The sequence below is a fragment of the Thamnophis elegans genome, chromosome 16 (genome assembly GCF_009769535.1).
Source record: "Thamnophis elegans isolate rThaEle1 chromosome 16, rThaEle1.pri, whole genome shotgun sequence".
Classification (NCBI taxonomy): Eukaryota; Metazoa; Chordata; class Lepidosauria; order Squamata; family Colubridae; genus Thamnophis; species Thamnophis elegans.
Window position 1 is genome coordinate 7,537,881 of NC_045556.1, and position 18,113 is coordinate 7,555,993.

At 47.0% G+C, this 18,113-nt stretch overlaps 1 protein-coding gene across 2 annotated transcripts in view; it reads left to right on the forward strand.

The window, feature by feature from the left end:
* The window catches only part of ZNF609 (zinc finger protein 609), a 70,816-nt gene that overhangs the window by 51,516 nt on the left and 1,187 nt on the right, over window positions 1-18,113 (forward strand). For both annotated transcript variants that reach the window (XM_032232754.1, XM_032232755.1), the window contains 6 exons: window positions 9,553-9,640; window positions 10,536-12,915; window positions 13,683-14,049; window positions 15,181-15,356; window positions 16,068-16,278; window positions 16,446-16,524. In XM_032232754.1, coding sequence (XP_032088645.1) covers window positions 9,553-9,640; window positions 10,536-12,915; window positions 13,683-14,049; window positions 15,181-15,356; window positions 16,068-16,278; window positions 16,446-16,519 — 3,296 coding nt within the window. In that variant the 3' untranslated portion in view covers window positions 16,520-16,524. The remainder of the gene's footprint in view (window positions 1-9,552; window positions 9,641-10,535; window positions 12,916-13,682; window positions 14,050-15,180; window positions 15,357-16,067; window positions 16,279-16,445; window positions 16,525-18,113) is intronic.

An 18,113-nucleotide genomic window follows, 5' to 3' on the forward strand; every position in this document is an offset into this window, starting at 1 on the left:
TCCCTGGCTGTTGATGAGAGGAAGGGCCAATCCATTGTCAAAGTGGTCAGGTTTTGAACTGGTACCTGTATCCTAAAAAACCCAAGCTCCATCATCCTAGCCCAGTGGTGCCAAAAGCTCACATGCACGCACACACAGAGACCCATGCTCCCCCATGCATGTGCATGCTTCCCTCCCCCCCACACACATGCGCACGCGTCCCCCGTTTTGGTGCTAGCAGGCCTCCCTGAAGCCTCCTGGGACTAAAAACGGGGCTTGGGGTGGACACGCCAAAAACGTGTGCGTACTCCCTCACACATGCACGCACGTCTCCCAGCAGAGACCCAAAATCAGCCTAACTGGCGGGAGGCACACACATGCGCAGTGGAGCTGATCTGGGCGACGGCTCGCATGCCCGCAGAGATGGCTCCTGCGGGCACGCAAGGAGCCATCTCTGGGTGCCACTTGTGACACGTGTGGCACAGGTCCGGCATCATGGCACTAGCTGAACTCCTGAAATTGTCAAGAAGGTTTGTGTGTTGATCAGGATCTGAGCACCTTACACACGTTTCAGAGCAAACTACTTCAGGAGGCAGATGAAATGATAGTCCTCCTTTCCCGCCTGTTGCTATCTCTAATGCGTTTGCAGAATTACCCTTTTCTAGAACAGCTGTAATTTCAGATTGTGCCTAGAGGTTATTCTGTGATTCCTGCAGCTTAACTATTTTTAGCCTGCACTCAAAGTAAACGTGCAGAGTTCTTGTCTGCCACATTACTCCAGCTGTGCCATGGTTCATACTGTCAGAGAAATAATGTAATCCTCACCACAAAGTCTTTGCATCCTTTAGATCGATTTTGAACTATTCAATTGCTGTATGTGTTTCCTAACTGTGTATTGGGCAAGACGTTGGCTGCCTAATTAACAATGGTACTTGGATTTCAGGTGATTTACAATTTTGCCTGATATAATAGAATAGAATTTTTTACTGGCCAAGTGTGATTAGACACACAAGGAATTTGTCTTTGGTCCATAGGCTCCGTGTACATAAAGAAAAAAAATGGAATACATTCATCAAAAATCATAAGATACAACTTAGTGATAGTCATGGGTTACTAATAAGCAAAGGAAGAAACAAATAATACAATATAAATTTTAAAGGTATAAGCAACATGGTTAGAATCATAAGAGGGAAGAGATAGGTACTAGGAAGGAAGAGAATAATAATAATAATAATAATAATAATAATAATAATAATAATAATAATAATAGAAGGAACATGAAAAAATCGCAAGATACCAGGACTTAAAAATCGAAATTCAACGACTATGGCACAAACCAGCAGTGGTAATTCCAGTGGTAATTGGCACACTGGGTGCTATTCCAAAAGCACTGGAATTACATTTAAAACAGTTAAAAATTGACAAAATCACCATCAGTCAAATGCAAAAAGCCGCACTGCTTGGATCTGCACGCATATTGCGAAAATACGTTACGACGTCCTAGGCCCCTGGGTGGGGCCCGACTAGTAACCAATGCCAAATCCGGCGAAACAACTGGCCGCTGTGATACAATTGTATAATAATAATAATAATAATAATAATAATAATAATAATAATAATAATAATAATAATAATAATATAGTATTTTGTGGGAATTAGTTGTTTAGCAGATTGATGTTTAGAAGTTTAGTACTTCTCCTATGTGATATATGATGCCAAGCCAGAAAACAGATTGCCATAATCCTTGCTCATTTATTTTTGCTGTTTGTGGCAAAGTCTCTTTTAGATGAGCAAGCAGAATTTTTTTTTTAAAATCTTCTGTCTCTACAATCCTTGAGATGCTGAGTATCACTAGTAACATCAGTGTTTGGGCAGCAAAGTGAACATGTTTAATGCAATTGTTGCATGGTTGAGCTTACTTACCCAGAGACTTACTGCATTTTTCGGAGTATAAGACGCACCTTTTTCCCTCAAAAAAGAGGCTGAAAATCTGGGTGCGTCTTATACACTGAATACAGCATTTTTTGCCTCCTGAAACTCCGCCCCCTTCACCAAAATGGCCATGCAGAGCCTTTAGGAGGCTTTCAGCGTGCTCCTGGGAGCTGTGGAGGGCAGAAATGAGTGAAAACGGCCTGGTTTTTGCCCCCCAGCTCCCAGCAGCACTCTATAAGCTTCCTAAAGGCTGTCCAAGCCCATTTTTTGCTTGTTTTTTGACCCCCACCCCAGGAGCACTCTCAAGCTTCCTATTCACGCCCTTTGGGGCGGGGGGAAACGGGCCCATTTTTGCGAAAAATGGACCGTTTTGAGGAGGTTTGCAGAGTGCAAAAACTTTTTTTCCCCCTCATGAAAACCTTGCTGCATCTTATACTCCGGTGCGTCTTATACTCTGAAAAATATGGTAGTTCACACATGACATTAGACATCACTTTCAGCACTAAAGACTACTCCATTGGTAAGTTTTGCTGAAGCCATAGTTTCCAGTATAATAATTAACCATGCTGTTCATTGGTAACTCTGGTAAATTAGAACTCTTGCATCTGAACTGATTACAAGTCAAATTAACTAAGACATTTGTCCCCTTTTCCTTTAATTGAGTCTAAAGGACCCCCTGGTCACGCAGAAGGGCAAAGGGATGGAAATGTTTCCTAAGGGCGTAAACAAGCACCGGTTCAGAGTTCTTAGCGGCTAAATTTGTCTTGTCTGAAATTATTGACCTCTGTGCAAGTTGTACCACTTGTCCTTGTGGCTCCATAGAGAGCTTTTTCGTGGCCATCTGCTCTTTTCGCTGAGCAAACAGACTTCTAAGTACAGTACTGCTTGGTCTGCTCACCTGCCTCCTGCAGAAATGCATTATGCTGAATAACAGCAAGGATATATTGTAAAGACATTTAAGAGGGCGATCGTAGCAGTTTCCCTAATTCTGTTACGTGCAATTCTGATCTGCTGAGATCATTAATGGATTTAATTATAGCAAAACGCAGCCCCTCCAACTCACGGCCTTGCCAGCCGCCTGGTTCCCATTTCCTCTTTAATTGTGATGGATGCCATCTGGAGCGGAGCCACTAATGGAAGAGGAGGAGGAGGAGGAGGAGGGGTTTTGATGGCCGCAGACTTGCTCCAGGTTGGAGGCAAACCCCTTTCAGCCACCTTCAAAACCTAAGGCTTGAAGTACCATTGCCACTCACCTGGGAAATGTCTCAGCCAATAGCAGTGAGGCTTGCAGTTAAGATGCGGGGGGGGGGAGCCCATTGTCTGACACACAGATCTTCATAGCAACAAGGATCACTGCATGGCAACAGCAGCTGCTGCACAAAGGAGCCATCAGAAGCCTCTTCCTCCAAATCTCTCTCCTTCCCTTTTATCTGGTGGATGAGAAGCACTTTGGATTGCAATATTTCTTCTCCCCCCCCTTTTTTTTATTTTGTTTTGAGAGGTATACATTTTCTCTGAAAGAGGGCAGGCTGTTCTGTCAAGTCCCCAGTGGAAAGAAAAGGAGAGGGAGGCTGTTGCCATTGTAAGCTTATAGCAGGCCAGCTCTTTGAATTTCGCATAATTAAATTCTGCCCCAAGAGCTGAAACTTAGCGATGGAGCTCTGGTGTACAAATTGCAGTCTCTGTGCCAGTTTGAAAGCATCAGTAGCCATCGTTGGAGCTACTGTCTTTTCTCTTAAATAAAATCCATGTTCCCAAACTCCATAGCATTCAGTGGTAATAAGGCAGTGGGAAAACGTAAAATTTGTGAAAGAGAATACTTAATAAAAAGAAAGAACAACATTTCTCACACTTCTGTTTCTCTTTGTAGCGCTAAAGATCTGTGGCTATTTTAAGAAAAAAATTAAGAGGAGGAATGAATTATCCAGTCCAGTACTGAAGTTGAATACACAATGTTCATGTAGTCAGAGCTGGACGCTGTAAAAATAATTTGAACTTTTAGGCTGGCAGTCCAGTAAGTGCAATGCACAATAAAATTGCCATGGTTGAAACAAGTGAAACCTGAACTTGAAAGAACACAAAAGAATGTGAGTTTTATGAGAGGGCAAATGTTTTTTCTTTAAATAAAGAGGAAGTAAAACCCTGTTGAACTAATATTGACAAAGTGGGATAGGTTCATTAAGACTCTTTTAATGATGCTGATTTTCATGCGTGGCCACAAGGTCACAAACAGAAGCACAGGATGAAAGGAAAAGTTTTTGAAATAAAAATGACCCCTTGAATTTTGGAGAAATTAATTCTCCTAAGAGAAGTGACTCTTTGGCAGATCATAGCTAGTAAGGTTCCCCTCGCACATACGTGCTAGTTGTTCCCGACTTTAGGGAGAGGTGCTCATCTCCGTTTCAAAGCCGAAGAGCCAGCGCTATCCGAAGACGTCTGTGATCATGTGGCCGGCATGACTCAATGCCGAAGGCGCACGGAACGCTGTTACCTTCCCACCAAAGGTGGTACCTATTTTTCTACTTGCATTTTTTTTCGTGCTTTCAAACTGCTAGGTTGGCAGAAGCTGGGACAAGTAATGGGAGCTCACTCCGTTAGGCGGCGCTAGGGATTCGAACTGCCGAACTGTGGACCTTTCTGATCGACAAGCTCAATGTCTTAGCCAGTAATTCCGAGTTACAGCTATGTAATCATAATAATGTAAGAAAGCGGTACATTTGTAGTTTGGAAAATGCCAAATGGGCACAGCTTTCTCTCCCCGAGTTGCCTAGTGATAAAATGGCTGCACTTTGGAAAATCTGACCAAACCAGCCTCTACCAACACAAAATAATTTCGGCTCAGTAGCTGAACTACTAGATACTTTTGGGGATGACCGTTCTCTCTTTTTGGCCCTATTAAAATCAAGTTTTTAATCTTGTATTGCTTTACAAAATTATTCATCGCTGTCTCCTAAATGCAAGAGCTTGCAGGAAATGGTTCTTCCCCTTCCCCCCCCCCCCCGGCTTTCTTTTCCAGCAAAGATAGGTAGCTCTTCCGAGGCGGACAGGTTAAAAGGCTGCTTTGCAAATCACCTTCCATTTCATAAAATAATTCCGCATTTATTTGCTGGGAGGGGTTTCCCCCCCCCCCCCCACCACCGTGTGTGCATGATTGATTGAGGTAGGTTAAATCTAGGACACGGTGTGTCAGGCAGGAGTTACAATTAGTCTTGTGCTTTGTTTGGTTGCCAGAGCAGCAGGCAAAGGAAAAGCGGGAGGGGGGGGGGTTGAGTTCAACCACCACTGAGGTCTCTGCTTTACAGAGCTCTTCATCTTTCTCCTGTGATCATGGCAGCGGGCAAGCTGCCAGGACGTCCTTCCTAATCTGACCTGCCAGCGCTGAGATGGAAGCAGCTGCTGGCGCATTGCCACACAATTAACTTGTAAGGCTCTGCAGGAAAGCAGTGTGTGAAGCCCGAGCGTGAAACTGTACAAAGCAGCCTTGCCTTGAAAAGCTGGCGCCTCCTGCTTGATGCTGACACCTGCAGGAAGAGAGATCCATCCCCACGTAGAGAGAGGGAGAGAGAGAGAGAAGCGTTAGGATGAGTGGAGGGTCATCTTGGCAGCCTTACGAGTCAGCAAGAGGCGCTCTCTCTAAGGAAGGCGAGGTGAACGGAGAGGAGGGGAAATCTGCTCATCCCCTTCCCGCCTTCCCTCTAAGTCACTTCAAGAGGAAAGACAAGGTTTGCCCCATTGGCCTCTTCCCCCGCACCCCCAAATCCATCCTGGAATTATAGAACTTAAGTCTGTAAGTCCATCTGCCCATTATCCAAATTTATATCCCTGTTTCCCTGATGTAAAAGGGACGTAATGGCTAAGACGCTGAGCTTGTCGTCAGAAAAGTCGGGAGTTCGGCAGTTCAAATCCCTAGCATCGCGTAACGGAGCTCCTGTTACTCGTCCCAAGTTCTGTTAACCTAGCAGTTCGAAAGCAGGTAAAGTGCAAGTAGAAAAATAGGAACCACCTTTGGTGGGAAGGTAGCAGCGCTTCGTGCACCTTTGGCATTTAGTCATGCCGGCCACATGACCACGGAGACGTCTTTGGACAGCGCTGGCTCTTTGGCTTTGAAATGGAGATGAGCACCGTCCCCTAGAGTTGGGAACGACTAGCACACATGTGTGAGGGGAACCTTTCCCTTTCCCTGCTGTATTACAACTTGAGTGTAACGCTGCCTAAGAGTTTCATTGGAGAGAATTTTGTTTATTTTAGCTTATTTATATCCCCCTTTATTATTTTTACAAATAATACAAGGTGGTGAACACACACAATATTCCTTCCTGTGTTCCCCCACAACAATCTTGTGAGGTAGATTGGGCTGAGAGCAAGGGACTGGCCCAAAGTCACCCCATATGTATTGCATAGCACACTTAAAAGCCTGCAACATCCACATGGGCTTTGCTTCATGATGAAGGAATAATTTTCCATTATCTTCCCAGTCCAATCCTGCAAAATGAACTTTTGCAACTTCTAAGGTTTTTCAGGGTGAAATACTACAGAAGCTGAAGCAGAGGCAACCTAATCTTAATCTACAGCCATGTTGAGATAACCTTCTCATCATTTCTGGTAATCGTCCACTCTTATGGGGCTAATGAGGTCTGGAAATCATTAACTGCTGTACAGACACAGTAATTTCCTATTAATGTACGAACGAGTGTGAGTTAATAAAGCATGATGCTTTTTGGTGAGAGAAGAGAGACGTTTTCTAAACATGGAAAAGTATATACAAAACAACTTTTGCTCATTAGTATTCATTTAAAGATAAGTATTGCTTTATATTTTAAATGTGGTCCAACTTGCTTTCGTTTCACCTTAGTTCCTGGAAGATGCTCTGGTTTTATATTGTTTCCTTTCCGTACTTTTCTGGCTAATATTAGAACATGCTAATGTCAGTTTCCGATATCTCGGAAGTTTTTGGGTTGGTTTTTTTTGTCCAAAGAAAGAGAATTCTGAGGTTTAGACTAGGATTTGGCTTGAGAGAGACACTAGTTTTTTAATTAGATAGTTCACTTCTAAAAATAGAGGTGGTAACTGAAGTAGTGCTACTGATCTTTCTGTTCCTAGAGTCTTTCTGCATTCTTCAGCCATTCTAAATCGTTCTCCCCACTCTGCCCAAAGAGTTAGAGCCGTGGCGGGGAACCTATGGCACGCGTGCCAGAGGTGGCACCCAGAGCACTCTCTGTGGGCACGCACGCCGTCGCCAGCTGCCCTTCTGGTTTCCAGCGTGCACATGCATGCCAGCCAGCTGGTCTTCGTGGGCACCAGAGCAGCGGAAAATAGCCCCCAAAAATGGCCAAAACCAGGCCATTTGGGGGCTCTTTTCAGGCCATTTCCAAGACTGTTTTCAGGCTGTTTTTCGGGCCGTTTTCGGCCCGGAAAACAGCCTCAAAATAGTCCAGAAAACAGCCTGTAAACAGTCAAAAAAACAGGCATGCACGTGCAGGTCAGCTGGTCTTTGGGGCTCTGGCACACGTGCATGCACACATGTTCCGATTTGGGCACTCGGTGTTGAAAAAGTTTGCCACCACTGAGTTAGAGGTTTCCCCGCATTGCTTCCCCAGATTCTTGCAGGAGATGCATCTCATGAATGAGCTGCATAAACACACCTGCGATAGTCATTGGAAGAAATGTCCATTTGAGTTAAATTCTACCAATGGCTTGATATTATAGGACGTGGCTGTTTTCTGACAAAGACCCTGTTTAAAATCTTCAGCATAGAAACCGAAAATTCTAAGGGTAGATGATTGTTATTAGTAAAACAAGTGTATTTATTTTATAATACATGGCTCAGATGAAAATTAGTTTTCAGCACATGGATCATAACATATAGCACCATGTATGTAAATGAAAACTAGGACTCAATTTTTGTTTGTTTCCTTGCTTGCTTTTGTTTGATAACGGGAAACTTGTGGCTGGGGGTGCTTCGTCTTTCATTATGAGACTTTTGATTTTTGAACAGTAATCTAGGAAAGGCTGGCAATATAGAGACTAGATGAGATGCCATGTTTGTATACTGGCACCAAAAGAATATAGGACCCTATTTATGGAAGGGGGTTGTATTATCTCCCCCATTAGCCCAATCTTTATTACTCTTAACAACCAAGGGAGCTTTTGCTGATCTACTTCAGCAGAGAGCACACACACCCCCAAAGGCAGTTATCCCAGAACGGCAAACCACAAGAGAAATGTAAGTAGTCTACTGTAAACATGGCTAATCATCATATTACATTGGAGAAGAACTGGTTTGACTCACTCACAAGAGAGCTTGCTAGGCGCTGAATGAAGAAAAGCAGAGCCAAGCATGATATCGCTTTCGCAGCCTAACTTTGATCCAATAAAATGAAAATCTAATTAAGGAACTAGACAAACTATTAGGCCTTCTATTATAAGGTTTTGAAAATAACTGTATAAACGCACCAGGATTGAAAAGCTGATGGTTTAAGGATTTATATATGGATAAGGGATCGGTTAGGGTCTCCAATTCTGGGGTTGCTCTTCAATTCTAGAGAGTAATCCAGAGAGCATCTGTCACTGCAGAGAATATACAGCAGGTGTCCCCAGATAATCTAAGTGATAATTAAAGTCTGTACCAGGAAAAGCTTATCTGCAAAACTCACTACAATTAGTAGACACAGTGACTATCGTCTTAAGGGTTGGGGATGCTTTCCCTCACTACCAGTTGCTTTATTGCGAGTTGTGTTCTAAAAGCTTCCAAAGGCACTTGATGGAACACGGGAAAAAATTGCTGAGTCAGCTTGGCTTTTTGGCTTGATCAAAAAATATCTCTTATTTACGTTACCCCCATCAAGGTCAATGGGTAAAAATGCTTTCTGAGTCAAAATTGATTCCGAGTGATGGCATCCATCCTTGCCATTCTCTTGTCCTTATTGCAGAAGTGTCTTTATGTTTAGGCAAACTCAACAACCTTATGAGTCTGGTCTGTAGTTTTTTGCCATCAGTAGCTTTTAGAGCGGGGAGGATCTTCCTATATCAAAGAAATAAGTTGTAACGAAGCCCAAAGCAAATACTTTCTACGTCAGGCGTGTCAAATTCTAGGCCCGGGGACCAGATCTGGCCCACAGGGTGCTTAGATGTGGCCTGCGGGGCTGCCCTGAAAACAGCAAAGGACTGGCCCATGGTGCCTCTGCCGGCGAAAATGGTGCTTGGGAGAGCCGCAGAGAGCCCTCCCGAGCTCCATTCTCACTGGCAGAGATTTGCAGGAAGCCGTCACATCTGAGAAAGAAGCTCGGGAGTCCATTTTCACTGGCAGAGCTCTCAGGTCACCACAGGTACCCCGGCACGAGTGATGTCGAGCTGGCCACACCCACCCTGACCCCTGAGGTCAAACAAAACCCCGATGCGGCCCTCAATGAAATCGAGTCTGACACCCCTGGTCTAGGTTCCCCTGCTGACTTAGCTACACAGAATAGATTTGAGCAGCTACATCGAATTTTAGTCACCACCCACACTTGTTCCGACTTGTTTGGCAGGGATATTTTTGTACTGTGGTTGAGAAAAAGATAGGAAAATGTTTCTGCCCCCAAAGACCTGGGAACTCACTCACAATCCTCCTCTTCTTTCCTCCCCCCCCCCCCCGCTCCACAGGCATGCTGGTGGTGAACGTTACCTGGAGGAATAAGACATATGTGGGAACACTACTGGATTGCACACAGCATGATTGGGCACCACCCAGGTAAAACCCCAGATGAGGAGACTCTCTTACTGCATGCTGGTAGTATGTGCTCATTTCTGAGCTGGAGGGGCAAGGGGAGGGTGGGGTCTGCTAGAGAAAATGCTCTAATTTTAGGGAATATTGAGAAACTGTCAGCCTGTGCCCTTTCTTCCTCTTGCAGTGCATGTCCTAGTCCACCACCATTTTTTTTTAAAAAAAAAATTGTTGTGACATGAGAACTCAAGCAGCTACAGGTTTTGAAGGGAATTTGCCTTGGGTAATCAGCCTTTTCATTTTTGCGTGGGAAGCTGGTGAGGCAACTTCTGCCTAGGAAACCAATCAGTGTTGTGTCTCAGCTGAGCCGATTGAACTGTTGTGTGTGACTTTATTGAATTACGAAGAGGGAGTTGGGAAAGGTTAGACAATGGATTGTTCAACGACTGTCAGGTGGCGACTGTGCTTACTCTGAAACCTCTCTTTGTCTCTGAATGCGAGAGATGAGGTATTCAAAGCTGGCAAACTCAGGTTTGAGCTTGCCTCATACGAGCAGCCAGGATGCGCCACTGCCTTGGTGCTAACCTTATAGCTTTGGGAGATAACAATAGCAATAAGTACTTAGACTTATATACCGCTTCACAGCACTTTTCAGCCCCCTCTAAGCAGTTTACAGAGTCAGCCTATTGCCCCCAACAATCTGGGTCCTCATTTTACCCCCCTCAGAAGGATGGGAGGCTGAGTCATCCTTGAGCCTGGTGAGATTCAAACTGCCAAATTGCAGGCAGGTGGCAGTCAGCAGAAGTAGCCTGTAGTACTCTAACCACTCATGTGATAGATAGAGAGTCACTTGCAGAGAGAGAGAATGGCTCAAGGGCTACACTCAGTGCTTATTCTTAACTTCTGCTCTGCTGCCTCCTAGATTCTGTGACTCTCCCACCAGTGACCTGGAGATGCGGAATGGCCGTGGGAGGGGCAAGCGTGTGCGTCCCAACAGCAACCCTCCAGTGGCCGAAAGCACAGCAGCCACGGATACCAAAAGTTCCAGCAACAGTAGCAAGACTCGGGCAGGGACCAACAGCAAAGGACGCCGAGGAAGCCAGAACTCCTCGGAGCACCGCCTCCCCACCAGTGGCACTTCGGAAGAGGTCAAGGCCAGCCCTTCGTCCGTGACCAAGCGAAAGAGCAAGCCTCTCTCTGACATGGAAGTGAATTCCAGTTCTGAGGACTCCAAGGGAAGCAAACGAGTCCGCACAAATTCCATGGGCTCAACGACGACACCTTTAGTTGTGGCGGCAGCGGCGGCGGTGGCAGCAGCCAACACAGCCATCAAACTGGAGCCTGCCATTTTGGATAGGAACTGTCCCTCTCCTATACTCATTGACTGCCCCCATCCCAACTGCAGCAAAAAATACAAGCACATTAATGGACTCAAGTATCACCAGGCCCATGCGCATACTGATGACGACAGCAAGCCTGAGGCCGATGGGGATAGCGAGTATGGAGAGGACCCCTCTCTTCCGGCTGACTTGAGCAGCTGCAACGGTGCTTCCGGGAGCCAGAAGGGCTCCCTTTCCCCAGCCCGCTCAACGACGCCCAAAGTGCGGCTGATAGAACCGCACAGTCCCTCGCCATCCAACAAGTTCAACCTCAAAGCCACTTGCAAGAAGAAATTAGTTGCCGAAGGAGATCCCGATTCTGGTGCTCTTTCTAATGACGGTTCTGAGGATGGTCCTTTGATACCTGACGAGACGAGCAACGACGGCTTTGACTCTGTAGAAAAGAGGACCGGGGAGAAAGAAAAGACGAAAAAGCTGGTCGGCATCAAGGCCGAGAAGATCAGTTCCAAGAGCATCAAGTCTGCCCGGCCCATCGCCCCAGCCATCCCCCCTCAGATCTACACTTTCCAGGCAGCCACGTTCACCGCTGCTAGCCCTGGCTCCTCCACAGGTCTCACCACGACTGTCGTGCAGGCCATGCCCAACAGCCCCCAGTTGAAGCCCATTCAACCTAAGCCAACGGTAATGGGCGAGCCTTTCGCCGTCAGCCCAACACTGACCCCTGTCAAAGACAAGAAAAAGAAAGACAAGAAAAAAAAGGAACCCAAGGAAGTGGAGAGCCCCTTGACCCCCGGGAAAGGGTGTCGGGCTGAGGAAGGCAAAAGTCCCTTCCGCGGGGAGCCCGGCGATCTCGGGGCGAAGGGAGAGAGCCTCCTCAATGGTTCCTCTGACCCCCACCAGAGCCGCCTGGCCAGCATCAAGGCCGAGGCAGATAAAATCTACAGTTTCACTGACAATGCCCCAAGCCCGTCAATCGGAGGGACCAGCCGGCTAGACAGTACGGCTCCCGCCCAGCCCATGACTCCCCTTCATGTGGTCACCCAAAATGGGGCCGAAGCCAGCTCCGTGAAGACAAATAGCCCTGCCTACTCCGACATCTCAGACGCCGGGGAGGATGGGGAAGGGAAGTTGGAGAGCATGAAGGCCAAGGACCCTGATCAGATGGCCAAGGAAGGGGCCAAGAAAGCCCTCTTCCCTGCTCAGCCCCAGAGCAAGGAATCTCCGTATTACCCAGGTTTTGAGGCCTACTATTCGCCAGGTTACGCCCAGTCGAGCTCCAGCCCCATTAACCCCAGCAACCAAACGTCCATTGATAGCCAGGCGCTGAAGCTGAAGAAAGACGAAGAGCCACCGAGCCCAGAGGTTAAGGTGAAGAATGAGGCCTGCGAGGAGAAGAAGGCCGAGTTGGGCCCCTCAAGCCAGCAGCCCTCTGTCATCCAGCAGAGGTCCAACATGTACATGCAGTCCCTGTATTACAACCAATACGCCTATGTGCCTCCCTACGGCTACAGCGAGCAAGGCTATCACACCCACTTGCTCAGCACGAACCCAGCCTATCGGCAACAGTACGAAGATCAGCAGAAGCAGCGCCAGAGTCTGGAGCAGCAGCAGCAGCAGCGTGCACTGGACAAAAAGGTGGACCTGGGTCTGAAGGAAAGAGAGGTGATCCTGAAGGAGGAGTGGAAGCAGAAGGCTTCTCTCCCACCCACTCTGACCAAAGCACCCAGCTTAACTGACCTGGTCAAACCTGGACTCAGTAAGGCCAAGGACCAAGGAAGTGATGTAGCCAAGTCGGTCATTATCCCCAAATTAGAGGACTCCACAAAACTCCAAGGCCAGACTCTAGAAGGCCTCAAGGGGAAATTAAACGAAAGCCATCTCGGCAAAGAGACGGCAGACTCGAAGGCAGGTTTGGACTGTGGTCGGCAGGCTGAGGTGGACCCGGTACTTTGGTACAGACAGGTAAATGAGCAGGAGGAGGAGGATGCTGGGTGGTTGAACTGGGAGGGGGGTTGTCAGAATGACTAATTCCTGGGTGCAGAAAACTAGATGGAGAGGAAGTGAGGACAGCATTAATGTGGATCCTTGTTTGGTTTCCTGGGTTTCTGGATCTTGAAACCTCTGCCAAAATAAGTCCGGCTAGCGCAACTACAGTTGGTATATATAATTCAAATATCCAGGTGGTATTTAATATATAATTGATATATAATTCAAATATCCAGGTGGTATTTAATCACTCCCCCCCCGCCCACATTAGTGCTTGATTTTTGAGCAGCCAAATAGATGAAAAAAGAGCTATTGTTTAATGATGCACACAGCAGAAAAAACATAAGGATTGTGTAGCTTTTGTCTTAGTTCAGTGCTTCCAAAGATGGGCTATCTCACTGCTCAGTCTTAATAAAGTAGACCAGTGATAATAAATTAAGCAACATTAATCAATAGAAATGAACAATTTATAATGTATATTTGCTTCTGCTTGTTAATGTAGCTAGAATTTTAGAATTTTGGTGAATGTTGTGCGATGCGTCAGAGAGGCATTTGATTGGTAGATGAAAAGTCCAGAAGGTAAATGCTTTTATAAGGTGGGAGGGATCCGTGTGAATATAGAATTGCTTCCATAGACTCTATATTTAAAATATTCCACCTGAGGTTCCCCCAGCTTCCAATATGGCGACTTCTGGGCTGTGGAATTGCTAGTCACCTGACTGACTCAACCTATGTTGCTGCAGGAGGCTGAACCCCGCATGTGGACATACGTTTACCCCGCTAAATACCCTGACATCAAAATGGAGGATGAGCGGTGGAAGGAAGAGAGGGAGCGAAAGTTAAAAGAGGAGAGGAGCCGCGGCAAAGAATCCCTCGGGAAGGAGGACGGGAAAGAGAGCATCAACTCTGACTGCAAAATGCCTTCCAGCGAGGACTCGCGCCTAATGGGGAAAGACGCCAGATCTGGCACCCATGTGCCCGTGTCCTCCCCCCTCACCCAGCACCAATCCTACATCCCCTACATGCACGGCTACTCCTACAGTCAGTCGTACGACCCCGGCCATCCCAGTTATCGTGGCATGCCAACTGTCATGATGCAGAACTATCCAGGTAGGGGGAATTGAAAGGGAACCCTGTGATTACAGGTGGTTTCCATGGTGCAGAAAGAAGGAAAGCTCCCAAGTTGTTGGTTTTTGTCTTCAGAATAAAGTGAGGGGATTGAGCTCAATAGACTGATATAGTGAGATGTCTCACAGCATCAAGATGCTGTCAGGCTCTGAAAAACCAAAAAAGTCACATCATGATTATTCCAAGCAGATTTCTTTAGCGTTCCTCACCCAGACAGAATCTTGTCAAACTAAAGCAAACTCCGTCACTATAAAGCATATATTCTCCATTGTGCTGAGTAGAGAATCTAAGGAATGGGTTAACTCTGTCCTTTCTGCTCGGAGACTGAGTCTATAAAGCTTCCGGTCACGCCTCCTTTGCCCATGCGAGTCCCAGTTTTGACTCAGTCTTTGCTCAGAAGAGTCCTGTAGAGAAGTGCTCTTAGAACAGAAGGACAGAGTTATTCGTTGGATTCTGGATTTTCACTGTAAGGTTTCCGGCTCCACGTAAGCCTTCTGATAGTGAACGTCTAGGCTGGCTCCCCCAGTCCATCCAGCATAGCCGCATCGTTCCAATCTGATCGGCTGGCTCCCCGGTCCGTCCGGCATAGCCGCCTGGTTCCGGCTCTAGGAATTATAAGGAGAGGAACCATCTTCACCCACTTTCCCTCACACAAACGATATGAACTGAGATGTCTCTTTCTCCTCTGGAATTCCCTTCCTGGGAATTCAGACCCCATTCCGTCACAGTTGCAGATAATTTACCTTTACTTTGCTTATGGGAGTGTTTCTTAAACTTATTTTTTTCCCCTCGCATCCCCTGCTCATTTTTTTAAATTATGGAGGACCCTAAAAGGGCTTTTGTGTCTGTATAGGTGTATGTGCCCCGTGTGCCCCAAGCATTCAAAGTTGGTAATTTGGTCTTAGTAGCTAATGATGATCTAGGAATATAAAACCAGAAGAAGACTGGGTGGAATGACATCTCCTAAAACTTCTCCTCCTACAAACTTTGAGTCAGTCCCTTTCCTTTTCTCATCTTTTCCCTGTAGAAGGCATGACATCGGTTGGTTTCTTTGGGTGGGTGGCTCTTCTGACAAACCCAGGGTAGAAATGCTGACTGGTATCTCTCCCGCAGGCTCTTACCTTCCTTCCAGCTACTCCTTCTCCCCGTACGGCAGCAAATCCTCGGGAAGCGAAGAGAGCGAAAAATCCCGAGCTAGTCCTATTATCGGCTGTAAATCCAGCTCTGAATCTAAGGCCCTGGACATCTTGCAGCAACACGCCAGCCACTACAAGAGCAAATCCCCAACGGTGAGTGCTACTTATGGTGCTGCACTAACTAGTTCTCAGCTCTGGGCTTTTTGTTTGGCCCTGGCTCAGAACCTTTGGCTCTTCTCTCGTGGATCTTAGCAATATACAATAGCACGTACACATATACTGCTTCATAGAGCTTTTACAGCCCCCTCTAAGCGGTTTACAGAGTCAGCCTCTTGCCCGCAACAATCTGGGTCCTCATTTTACCCACCTCAGAAGGATGGAAGGGTGAGTCAACCTTGAGCCGGTGAGGATCGACTTCATGTCAGTGGGCAGAGTGCAGTAATAGCACTTATATATCGCTTTACAGCCCTCTCTAAGTGGTTTGCAGAGTTAGCCTTTTGCCCCCAACAATCCGGCTCCTCATTTTACCCACCTCAGAAGGATGGAGTCAACCTTGAGCCTGGGGAGATGTGAACTGCTGAACTGCAGCTAGCAGTCAGCTGAAGTAGCCTGCACTCCAACCACTGTGCCACCTAAGCTCTTACCTTGATTGGAGCAGTACTTGTGGCTCTTCTCTCGTGGAGTCCACCATGATTGGAGCAGATGATTGATGCACTTGTCCTGCCTGGTGGCTGGAGTTTGCAGGAACTGGAGAAATCCAACAATTTCAGGGCAACGTCAAAAATCTGCCCAGGATGGCCTGCCATTCCTTACAGAGTCATGCTTTGGGCTTCAAACCCGTCTGTTTTTCTGCTTGCCCTGCAGATAAGCGAGAAGGCCTCTCAGGAGCGCAGCGGCTGCGGGATAGGAGGAAGCAGCGCAGGCTGCAGCAGCCTAGGGGGAGCCAGTGGCGCGGAGAGAAGCGTTGACCGGCCTCGCTCCTCCCCTTCACAGCGTCTGATGTCTACGCATCACCATCATCACCACTTGGGCTACTCATTGCTGCCAGCCCAATATAACTTGCCCTATGCAACAGGTGAGGTTGCTTCTGCAGAGGGGTGTGATTTTTTTGGCGGTGGGGGGGGAGGGGTGTCAGGATTCCAAATTCAGTTTTTATTGATTGATTAGATTTATGTAGCCGCTCACCCAATCTTTGCAATTTTAACGGGTTTTTGTGGGAATATCTTTGCTGTCCCTTTACAGGTCTTTCATCTACAGCCATTGTTGCCAGTCAGCAAGGTTCTGCTCCTTCCCTCTATCCCCCACCCCGAAGGTGAAAATGGTAAGGACACCCCAACACACCTGCCTTGGTGGTTGTGGGGAAGAACAAAGGGAATAGAATAGAATAGAAAATGGAATGGAATAGAATAGAGAATGGAATAGAATAGAGTAGAATAGGAAATGGATGGAATAGAAAAGAAAATGGAATGGAATAGAATAGAATAGAAAATGAAATAGAATAGAATAGAAAATGAAATACATAAGTATTTAAAGTACATAAAAAGACAAGATACATTTGTCATGAATCATAAGGTGCAACACTTAATGATAGTCATAGGGTACAAATAACCAATCGAATCATACTTGGAAAATCAATATAAATCATAAGGATACAAGCAAGAAGGTTACAGTCCTTCAGTCATAAGTGGGAGGGGATGGGTGATAGGAATGATGAGAAAACTAATAGTAATAGTAATGCAGGTTTAGTAAGTAGTTTGACAGTGTTGAGGGAATTATTTGAAGAGTGATGGCGTTCGGGGAAAAACTGTCCTTGTGCCGCTTTGTCTTAATGTGCAGCGCTCTATAGCAGTGGTCCCCAACCTTTTTATCGCCGCGGACCAGTCAGCCTTTGATAATTTTACCATGGCCCGCTGAGCGCGCGCAGGGGTGGGGGGGCGTTGTTCGCGGTTTCGGTGGAATACGTCGATGACCAGCGCTAGTAGCGTAGCCTTGCGCAGGCGCAGTTCAGTATGGCTAGCGTAGATAGCGTAGCACAAACTGCGCCTACGCAAGGCTACGCTACTAGCGCTGTCTACGCTAGCCCTACGTAGCTGCGCAGGCGCTCTTAGGTTTTTTCAGGAATCGGCCAGCGCTGAAGCGCTGAAAAGGAATGAGAAGGGTGGCGCTGGACACAGGGGGGCGGTGGGCCGCTGGTGACGTCAGAGTGCCACCAGCGGTCCAGTAACACCCCTTGTGCCAGTTAGCCCTAATTTGCATACAGAAAGAAACTATGGCCCCCGGCCGCTGCAGCGATCATGGCCCCCGGCCGCTGCGCGGCCCGGTGCCAGGTACTCCGCGGACCGGGGGTTGGGGATCACTGCTCTATAGCCTCGTTTGGGATGGTTTCATTGCTGGTTCAGATTTTAGGAAGATGATCACATACGAACCAAAGGGGACTAGCAATATATAAAGTGGCTTCAACACCTTTATTTTCTTACGCCCTAAGTCCTAAGTAAAGAATCCAATTGTGGCCCAGGTGACAACTACGAATTATCTTCATCCCCACATTGTTATATCCCGGATGTCTGTTCCAGACCTTCCTGGCCCCCAGTTAAGACCTGCTTTCCTTTCGTCTATGGCAGGGGTGTCCAGACTTGGGAACTTTTAAGACTTGTGGACTTCAACTCCCAGAATTCCCCAGCCAGCTTCAGAATTGAATTGGGGGGGGGGGCTTCCAGTTAGGACCTTCATGGTTCTTTAAGTGTTTAAGGTTGCTGACCCCTGTTCTAAACCCACCTGCTTCTCCAGCTGGGAAGGCTAGATCTCCAAGTCCACTTTCCCAGCTGGTGTTACTCTGGCTCCACCCTGTGGCTGAGATCGAGTTTGCTGACACTCTTCTCCCCCCCACCCCCCTCTTTCCTCTCTTTGCAA